At 38.0% G+C, this 11,341-nt stretch overlaps 1 protein-coding gene across 1 annotated transcript in view; it reads right to left on the reverse strand.

Moving 5' to 3' along the window:
• The window catches only part of LOC106079042 (protein O-glucosyltransferase 2-like), a 48,524-nt gene extending 37,255 nt beyond the window's left edge, over positions 1–11,269 (reverse strand). The window contains exons 1-2 of the mRNA XM_056036594.1: positions 10,951–11,269; positions 4,111–4,316 (exon numbers count right to left, since the gene is read on the reverse strand). Coding sequence (XP_055892569.1) covers positions 4,111–4,316; positions 10,951–11,123 — 379 coding nt within the window. The 5' untranslated portion in view covers positions 11,124–11,269. The remainder of the gene's footprint in view (positions 1–4,110; positions 4,317–10,950) is intronic.
• Positions 11,270–11,341: the final 72 nt, after the last annotated feature.

The raw sequence follows: 11,341 nt of genomic DNA on the forward strand, positions 1-11,341 counted from the left end.
GGACTGAAAGAAACTGGTTGGAATGAAAGAAACTGGTTGGAATGAAAGGAAAGAAACTAGTTGGACTGAAAGAAACTGGTTGGACTGAAAGGAAAGAAACTGATTGGACTGAAAGAAACTGGTTGGACTGAAAGAAACTGGTTGGAATGAAAGAAACTGGTTGGAATGAAAGAAACTGGTTGGAATGAAAGAAACTGGTTGGAATGAAAGAAACTGGTTGGAATGAAAGAAACTGGTTGGAATGAAAGAAACTGGTTGGAATGAAAGAAACTGGTTGGACTGAAAGATACTGGTTGGACTGAAAGATACTGGTTGGACTGAAAGGAAAGAAACTGGTTGGACTGAAAGAAACTGGTTGGAATGAAAGAAACTGGTTGGAATGAAAGGAAAGAAACTGGTTGGACTGAAAGAAACTGGTTGGACTGAAAGGAAAGAAACTGGTTGGACTGAAAGAAACTGGTTGGATTGAAAGAAACTGGTTGGACTGAAAGAAACTGGTTGGAATGAAAGAAACTGGTTGGACTGAAAGAAACTGGTTGGAATGAAAGAAACTGGTTGGAATGAAAGAAACTGGTTGGAATGAAAGAAACTGGTTGGACTGAAAGATACTGGTTGGACTGAAAGGAAAGAAACTGGTTGGACTGAAAGGAAAGAAACTGGTTGGACTGAAAGATACTGGTTGGACTGAAAGATACTGGTTGGACTGAAAGATACTGGTTGGACTGAAAGATACTGGTTGGACTGAAAGATACTGGTTGGACTGAAAGGAAAGAAACTGGTTGGACTGAAAGATACTGGTTGGACTGAAAGGAAAGAAACTGGTTGGACTGAAAGATACTGGTTGGACTGAAAGGAAAGAAACTGGTTGGACTGAAAGAAACTGGATGGACTGAAAGATACTGGTTGGACTGAAAGATACTGGTTGGACTGAAAGGAAAGAAACTGGTTGGACTGAAAGAAACTGGTTGGACTGAAAGGAAAGAAACTGGTTGGACTGAAAGAAACTGGATGGACTGAAAGATACTGGTTGGACTGAAAGATACTGGTTGGACTGCAGAAACTGAGACATTTGAGGCAGTTCAGAAGAAATGTTTGAAATGGGCCACATCATCGTACCACCATCCTCGAGTTTAAAAAGGCGTTTTTTAACAGGTCTTTTTATTCACGCCAAAGACTTAAACAGGACGATAGTAAGTCCCATGGATAATATAGATTATTACAGAAAGTACTACGTACATGCTAAATTGTATTACTTTAACCAAGTGAATCAATTTAACAGCAATAAGCTGTAACAATAAGGCTTGTCTTCAAGACCGAAGATGAATGAGGAATGCAGTATTTCCCGTGGCTACGTACACCCCAGCTGTGACCTACATATTTTTCACACCCAGCGCAGACATAACCATTGTCCGCCGGTGGTCGAGTTAGATTTCTTTTCGCTTTCTACGTCTGTCCTCGGCAGTGGATTTTCTTTTGATTTCAAATGTGTATCCCGCGGCCTGTGTAAGTGACCTCCAGCTGTCTCGTTCTGAAACTGCATGCAACAAAGTGCTTTCTTCTATGTCTGTTAACGCAATTTGGCGTCCAAGCTGGTCTTTAAAGCATTTCCATGGGGCACCTCTGTTAGTCGACCACCTTTCAGCTAACCAAAAAAAATACTACTTTTGGCATACTATCGTCTCCCATACGGGATACACGCCCTGCCCATCATAACTGTCGGACCATAGGAAGTCCCTCTATTCTAGTCTATACTGTCCTTACCGGCGTTCGCAAGGGCATTGTTGTTTGTAATGCGGTCCTGCCACCGTATGAGCTGTAATACAGACTTGGTAATTGAAGTGGAGAGACCCTCATGTGGATAGAACATAAAATCAAAGCCAAACGCATATGAGCTATTATTAGACATTGATAGCGGAAGCTCCATGGAGGGTTCTGATTAAAATCTCTCAACAAAAGAGAATTGGGTGTGGTCCTTATTTAACCAACGGAGTGTGTGAAGAAAAGGTAATCAGAGACCAAAGTTCTGTCAACAACCTTGAGTTATCTATTCACTTGCAATAATAATTGCAGTGGCTCTCAAACATAGGGAAGAGAAGGACAAATCTTGCTATGCAGGATCTAGATCTATAAAACATTTTCACAGGGCCGGATTTAGACTTGATAAGGCCCTAAGCCAGGGCAGGAATTTGTAAAGGCCCCTTCTTGGGAGGCTTTAATAGAGATCCACTTATGAATAGTTTCCAAGAAAGAAATAGAGTGCTTGTCCATGGAATCCAACTTTCCTTTTTACAAATATAGTTCACTAGTCGACCGGCGGCGCAGCATACGCCGCTATTTTGCAAAGCCGGCCTTAGACGCCTGCAACCTATGCGACAGCAGTCGGCCCCGCACTTTCATAGGGCCCGCTCTAATTCAAGGTGTAGAAATTATTAAATTAAACCATTTTATAACTTAAAAGAGATTTCCCGCGCCCTCCTGTCGATTTACCAGGAGCACTTTCATAGGACCCGCGCTTTCATAAGACCCGCACTTTCATAGGACCCTCGCTAATTCAAGGTGCATAAATTAATTAATTAAAGCATTTTATAACTCAAAAAAGATTTCTCGCGCCCTACTGGCGATTACCAGGAGCTCCTGGAAATCTTCCGAAATCGCAAAATATACGAAAATGTTCTTAAAATATACGGAAATATATATAATACACGAAAATTGTCATTTTGGGTGTCATTCAATATGGAAAACGCCAATCTTACGCGCGACATTATGCATCAGCTGTAATTGTGTAATCTGGTGAAAGAAGCTTTTCGATCGCGCCTCAAACTAATGAAGAATTACTTGAGGTTAACAATTCTGAAAGATAGATTGAAACATTTGGTAATTCTTGCTATTGAGCGGGATCTATGTAGGAAACAAAATTATTATGATATACTGTATGACTTCGCTACACGCAAGGCTCGTAAAGTATTTCTGTACGTAGTAAAGAATGAATAAAATGCATAGACGAATTTATTTTCTAATACAAATTCTTAAATTTCACTTATTATCCGCTTCCCTACCCAAACATTGCCCCGCGAAATCCGTTTCGCATAGGGTCCCACAATAGTTAAGTTCGGCCCTGCTATTTACATATAGTAGATTATTTAGATTAGTTCCAAGTCCAAATCTCCCGCAGGACAAAGGGGGGTGGGAGCGGGCTTTGATACATTTAAACGACAGTCAAGCGCGCAGCCAGTCAGTACTACTCTTGTTTTCTCGTGGACAGAAATACTTCTTACTACTCGACAAACTCTTGAGGGAAGAAGAGAATTATACATATAGATATGTAGATTTTTGTTTAGAAAGTGTATTTGTGGAGGGTAAAGCCCTTGGTAGACGCACTGTCGTAATTCGTATTCCGAGCTAGCTACAAAGGTACACTTCTTAATTACGACATTTCTGCCGCCGTAAAAATGCGCAAAAAAAAATTGAAGATTCTGACCCATCGAGACTCCGATATATTTTTATCTCTTTTGTGATTGCTCTTTTTTGTGGAACCCCGGTAGCCCCGCATGCCCTCCCTTAAATGCGGCACTGCCCTATATTGTTTGAGATATGAAGCCCCATTATAGTCGTCTTAAGACAACGTTTCCTTTGCTATTTCTTCAAAACGACTGAAAATATCACTGGAATCATTTGTGGTAGGTCCCCAAACAAGAGGAGCCCTAAACTATAGCATATGTTGCCAATAGGTAAACCATAATTCTTCATAATAGTATCGTCACTACTTCCTCTTCTTTCATACTTATTCTATCTATCTATCTATCTATCTATCTATCTATCTATCTATCTATCTATCTATCTATCTATCTATCTATCTATCTATCTATCTATCTATCTACCTACCTACCTACCTACCTACCTACCTACCTACCTACCTACCTATCTATCTATCTGTCTGTCTGTCTGTCTACCACCTACCTACCTAACTACTTATTTACTGTCTATTTATATATGTATCCATCTGTCTAATCTCATTGCTTAAATTTAAAAAGAAAAACATAAAAATTATATTTTCAAACAAAAAAAAATATTCTGCATTGACATAGTAATTTCATTTTGTCGTTTCCATACCTGCGATCCGATAGGGGGAGCCAGCAATGTGACGGCCTTTGAAATGCACGCTTATCTGAAGACCGGATGTAGTAGAGTACAGACGATAACGGACAATGTAAGAGCCGTCATGGCGATCGAGGACTTGACTCCAAATCCTGGATGGAGACCCATCTCCACTGACAACGGACACAGTGATAGCGTCCTCTCCAACTGATTCTGTCACACTAAAATAGAAGAAAAAGGAAGAAAACTAAGTCACAGTAATAGACTATCAAGTCAACACAAAGTCACAGTAATAGACTATCAAATCTGCACAAAGTGTCAGCAATAACCTATCAAGTCAGCACAAAGTCGCAGCAATAGCCTATCAAGTCTGCATGAAGTTGCAGTAATAGCCTATCAAGTCAGCACAAAGTCGCAGTAATAGTCTATCAATCTGCACAAAGTCGCAGCAATAGCCTATCAAGTCAGCACAAAGTCGCAGCAATAGTCTATCAAGTCAGCACTAAGTCACAGTAATAGTCTATCAAGTCTGCACAAAGTCGTAGTAATAGCCTATCAATCTGTACAAAGTCGCAGCAATAGCCTATCAAGTCAGCACAAAGTCGCAGTAATAGTCTATCAAGTCAGCACAAAGTCGCAGCAATAGCCTATCAATCTGCACAAAGTCGCAGCAATAACCTATCAATCTGCACAAAGTCGCAGCAATAACCTATCAAGTCAGCACAAAGTCACAGTAATAGTCTATCAAGTCTGCACAAAGTCGTAGTAATAGCTTATTAAGCCTGCATAAAGTTGCAGTAATAGCCTATCAAGTCAGCACAAAGTCGCAGTAATAGCCTATCAAGTCAGCACAAAGTCGCAGTAATAGCCTATCAAGTCAGCACAAAGTCGCAGTAATAGCCTATCAAGTCAGCACAAAGTCGCAGTAATAGCCTATCAAGTCAGCACAAAGTCGCAGTAATAGCCTATCAAGTCAGCACAAAGTCGCAGTATTAGCCTATTCCTAAAATTCCCAACATCTTATTAAGTCTCCTCTTCATCCTTTATTTCATAAAACAACTAATGGTGGGGAAAAAAAGAAAACAAGGTTACAACGACAGTTGGTGTGGAAACACAAACAGAAAATCGGCCCCCGAAGTGGTCCACCCAGGCAGGTAAAAAGGCAGGTTTCAATATTATCAGAATGAAATTCTATCAAAGACAAATGACAAAAAATAATGGAGAAAAAAAGGTTTACAGATCTTGTGTGGTGCCCCAGCGGTCCAGCAGACCAAAGGATAGGTGAAAGTGAATGTGAAGTTAGATGCGAACCTGGCCTAACTGATGTTTTATAATGAATATCTAATTGATCTAATTGTTTTGTAAAGGGCCAATCTCTTATTCCTCAAGAATAAAACATTTCCGTTTTTTTTTTTTTTCAAAAAATTTTTTTTTGTTTCTTCGGTTACATGCTCTACTATGTGATTTGGCGAGTTGCAGTTCACGTGATAATATGAAAAACTACTTATTAATTGTTGTTTTAAATTATGTGTGACTTATATGCATACTAAATAGTCTTTTCTCTTTTAAAAAATAGTAAACATTTTTGTGTGTAAATATAGTACTTAGTATAACAGAACTTACATAACTTAACAATACAAAATAGTCTTTTCTCTTTTAAAAAATAGTAAACATTTTTGTGTGTAAATATAGTACTTAGTATAACAGAACTTACATAACTTAACAATACAAATGTATAAAAAAAAATTGACAAAAAATCTACAATCGTTTGCATAAATGTGTTAAATGTGTTAAAAAATATGGTTGCCTGATATCTCGCCTAATAAAGAGCCTCAAGTGTTTGTTACTATTAATAGTGAATAGTTGTAAAAGTGGTGTATCTTTATGAACAATCTGCTTGCATAAGTGATTTAAAAAATTAGACTTTTCGCTTTTAGAAAAGAAAAAAGTAGCCGTTGCATCAGAACTTTGAATGGTCTAAAATATTGTGATGTCTGACTTTCACTATCTTTTCTAGTTTACGAGATCTAAACGGGACGGACAGACGGACAGACATTTCACACAAAACTAATAGCGTCTTTTCCACTTTTGGGAGCCGCTAAAAATTCCAAATGGCTTACGTTTACCCCTGTGTTACAATGTGCAGTTATCATTAGTTTAGTGGGTGTGGTGGTTTGAAAGGCAGGTACCGAGTTGGCAAAATAGTTTCCTGCAGGGCAGGAGTGGGTACACGTTTTTTGACATTCCCAGTATTGGAATTACCACTTATCGCGGCGAATTCCTCCACTAGCGCACCAGGGAACGGGCTAGTTAGAGCCTAGCTCGTGGGCGCCAACCAAACCTCCCGTCACAGCCCGCTAAGGCCGCTCCAGTCAGTCCAGTCTTTGCCCAGAGAGAGACCCGCGATTCAGCCAGGTCCCAATAGGGGTTCATCTCAGGTACCGAGTTGAATGAAGCTTCAGGATTTATGTTCAGATCGGGATGATTATTTCAGATTTTCACCCTGTTCTTATTAGCACCAGACGTCTTACATCTTATCTTATATATCACATCACGTTACTTAAAACAAGGTTACAAAGACAGTTTGTGTGAAACACAAACTCAAAATCGGCCCCCGAAGTGGTCCACCTAGAGTCTTCACCAGGATTTGAACACGGGACTTTCAGTTCCAAGTGCTTTACCCCTCAGCCACAGCATCTCCATATATTCATTTAGCGTACACGTATATTTTTAAAAATAATAATTATTAACCTTATCTATACATTCAAAATTAATAACATGTTTCATAAGATTTATTCATCGAACAAAATAAGATAAATTGGCAACATGAAAAAAAAATTGAATCAGTATTCTATTCAATGAGTTAGTTAATAAATGGAAAATATATTTTATAATTCTCCATTGATACTTTTACCATTGTGACCTTAGATGCAAATGTTTTGTACCAATGCGCGAATCTGTGAATGAAGCTTGATTTATTAATGACGATGAAAAAATGTGCGTGGACAAACTATTCCAAGCAAAGCTTCTATCAACTCACTCTCTCTGATAAAAGTTTCTACACGTTATTTCTCCCACACCCAATCTCAGATCAATTTGAAACTTTGCACAATTATTTAATAGCATAGACAAGACTTGCACAATCATTCAATGCCATAGACAAGACTTTCACCAATTAAAAAAACAAAACAAATATCCAATTAATTATTGGTAATTAATTATTTTGTTTCATACCAACAAGGGAATATCCATCAGTATTTGTAGATACGGCGTCCCTTTAGATAATTGAACACGTTATTTCTCACGCACACATTCTCGGATCAAGTTGAAACTTTAAGCAATTATTTAGTGTACCTAACAAAACATGAATATATTAAAAATTAACCAATAGTCAATTAATTATCCAGAGGCGCGGTGGCTGAACGGTAAAGCGCTTGGCTTCCGAACCGGGGACCGGGGTTCGAATCCTTGTGAAGACTGGGATTTTTAAATTCGGGATCTTCGGACGCCTCTGAGTCAACCCAGCTCTAATGGGTACCTGACATGAGTTAGGGAAAAGTAAAGGCGGTTGGTCGTTGTGCTGGCCACATGACACCCTTGTTAACCGTAGGCCACAGAAACAGATGACCTTTACATCATCTGCCCTATAGACCACAAGGTCTGAAAGGGGAACTTTACTACTTACTTTACAATTAATTATTGGTAATTAATTATTTTGTTTCATAGAATAAGGAAAATAACTTCTACATTATTGAGAGATATAGTTGTGAGTGTGGATTTCTTTCCCATAGATAAGCCTTATTTTGTTTTGAAGGATTTTTGTGTACTTTGCTAGTTAAGTTTAGAAACATTCGGTTCCCTTCATTCAACGTGATGCACTAGAGATCTATTCACATCTGTGTGTCGTGTCGTGTGTGTGAAGGTAAGAAAAAAGGTGGGTTTTATTTTGACTTTAAAAAGAATGATGCATTAAAAAAATGTGTGTTTGTGTTCAAACATTTGTTTTGGGGAGAACTAGAGTCTTGGGGAGAACTAGAGTCTTGGGGAGAACTAGAGTCTTGTGTCCATCAGATTCAGGACAAAAGTCTGTTGGGTAATTATTGTTATGCCCCTTTACATCTTTCTATTGTAACATTTATATAGGTTCTAATAGTGTCCCTTACACCATGTGGCTTATCAATATAGATCATATACATGTAGCAAAAAAAAACAACATCTACCCCCACCACCCTTTCCACTTTTTTTTCTTTCTCTAAATAGTGTGTGTGTGTGTTTCCCAGATATCTAGTTCAGTTTTCTAAAGAGCCTCAGGTATATGTAGATTTATTCATATTAAGATTTCTTGCAAATGTCACTCTATTGTTGTTGTTGGTTTGTTTTGTTTTTTGTATGTGGTGCCTTTGAATGTCATCTAGAAGAAACATGGCGTAATGTGTAAAAAAAAAAAAAAAAGAGAAATATACAAACGACAAAAATCTCACGTACAGTAACGTCGCTAGGGTTGCTTCACCTGGTGCGATTAGTTCATGATATACCCCCACCGCTATCCCCCCTAACCAAACTTTCCCAAGAAAATCTCGTTGGTTTACTCTTGTTAGTTGAAGCAGTAGAACGAGCTAATGACCTCGCCACCTAATGACTGCTACACACCATGTGAATGCACGCCGTTTTTGTTTTGTTTAGTTCGTTTTTTCCATCATTTTAGCACTTGATGTCACTTATGGATGAGTGTCACACTGTTTGGCCGCACCCCTCCCCGCACCCCTCCCTATCGACGCCGATGCTCACTCACACTCTCTCATACTGAAGAAATGAGAACAGAAGAAAATCTGGCGTCAATTTCCCATACAACAAAATAAAAAGTGCTGTCTATAATAAACTTGTTCGTTTTACTTTTTACCATTTACAAAACTTTATAAAGATTTTGTTTTTCACATTCTATTATTTAAAAAAAAGGGGAGAGGCCTTTGAAATAATGGAACACAAACAATAATTATAAAAGTTACTACCCAGTGAACACAAAATGGTTTGATGTGAATAGTATTTGTTCAATGAATGTAACATTTAACCTGAGTTACAATTCTATCCTAACTTTAGGAATAAATGTCGATGTAAACAGTGCATCGATTAATTCCAAGATTTACTGATTTAACATTCTGTGCATTCCCATAATCGGGTATCGTTTAGTTAAAAAGAATCTCACAGCGGGTCTAACTCTTCACACGTAAATAAACAATGTGTTTCCAGGCGACAAGCATGTCCTTGTGCATTAGATATGAATAATTGCGGGCAATCGTGATTTAAATGGAGGCTATATTTTGATGGAGGAAGATAGAACTTTGCGTGTTTATTGATCGTTTGTATGTTAACAATTTTATATTGAAAGTTTCCAATGACTTTTTTTTTTTGTTTGTTAGTCCAACGCTGAGTTCCGAGCATTAACAATGACTACCTTCAAAGGTCACTATAAATATTCATTAGTCAGCAACGAAAGAAGCCTTATTATAATATAATTTCACCATTATATTAGCTGTGATAAAAATATCAACAACTTGAAATCTGTCTTTAGAACAACTACCGTAATGGCCTGAAACGAAACTGTGCAGTTCGGTGTAATGTCTCATAGCAAGGCCGGCTTTAGGCAAACTAGGGAACCGCCTAGGGCCTTTGATTGGTAGTGACCTCAAACAGGACTCAATAGCGAAACTTGAGCCCAATGTTATTCTTGGAGTAGCTTCTCTAGGATGTACATAAATTGCGTCATTTTATTTCTCTATTTGTTATTTTTCTATTTTATTTGGGGCCACCAAATTCACTTCGCCTTAGGCCTTTAATTATCTAAGGTCGGCCCTGCTCATATCCTGCATACAGGTTGGCTGACAGAGCAGACATATTAAACCTCAGCTTTCGGAGATGGAGACACTGATGAAAGAAATGCGCCAGTTAGTTCTTCTGACTCCCTGCAGTGGCGACAACGGGTAGCATGGTTTTGCCAGAACCTATGGTATATGATGGGACAGTGTCCCATTCTGCACTGCGATTTTATCGTTCCCCCCGGCATGTTCAGCCTTCACTTTATCGGATTCCTCCTAGGATTTCTAACATTCTTTATGCAATCTTGTATTTTATTATCCCCCTTGACCAGCGTTACCAACCAAACAAATACTTTTTCCGAGATCAAGCCCGGCCAGCTTTACTGAAACTAAATAGGCCTATCATATCCAGTAATAATGGCTTTTAATTAACGTGACAAGGTAGGCTACAATTGAAAAAACTATTCTTAAATCAGAAAATTATTTTTTAAGTGAAAATGTGGGCAGACATTATTCTAAGAATTTTTTAGCCACCAATAACCCAAAACGACTTGATTTGACTGATCTACACATATAGATCTACATATTTGTCATCGATGTTAAATAGTGTTCTATGTTAACCCGTGGTTAACCTACATCGGACGAAATGGTGTATTTTTGTTGTATTTAAAATCAAATGTCCATTCATATTTATAAGCACATTTATTTTTGTTTTAATTTTAGTTTTATCAATTTGTGTTTAGATTATTTTCTATTTCATAAGTGTGCTCGTGGGACTATTGGATTGTCAAACTCATTAAATTCAAATACAAGACAAGATCGAGATACGCTCACTTTTTGTTTTCTAAATCCTTTAAACTAAAAAAAAAATAAAAATGTAATTTCTGTCTAGAGCTATTCCTAATTTTAAGAAAAAAAACAACAGCAAATGGGTTTCTCTGTAAGTCTAAAATATATTTAAGTATGCTATTTAAACAGACCCTCATGTATATTTATTGAGCGACGTATTAATTAGGGCACATATTGTCAATATTGTACTCACTTCGAACCATCTTTGTTGACAAGCTGGACATAAAAATATCTAACTGGAACAAGAAAATCTGCATGTAAACCCGGTCCCCAGATCCTACTTTTCTGGACGCTGACATTCGATGTGCAGTCGACATAAAACGTAAAGGCTAAGGCGATAAGAAATAGCGTCCCCGGTAACAACATATCCTACAAACGTACGCACCAAGACAACCTGTTCTAATTTATCCAGTCAATGAATTGAACGATTTTGGCCACGATTTCACATGACACTGGCTCATAAATAACAGAGTTATCAATAGGCCTAAGCCAAGGGGAGTTGCTTTTCCACTACAACCAATGGGATACAAGTCAATGAACCAGAATATTTGCATAAATGAATTCACCTTTCCTTGGCTATTTAA

The sequence above is a fragment of the Biomphalaria glabrata genome, chromosome 7 (genome assembly GCF_947242115.1).
Source record: "Biomphalaria glabrata chromosome 7, xgBioGlab47.1, whole genome shotgun sequence".
In the NCBI taxonomy this organism is placed as follows: domain Eukaryota; kingdom Metazoa; phylum Mollusca; class Gastropoda; family Planorbidae; genus Biomphalaria; species Biomphalaria glabrata.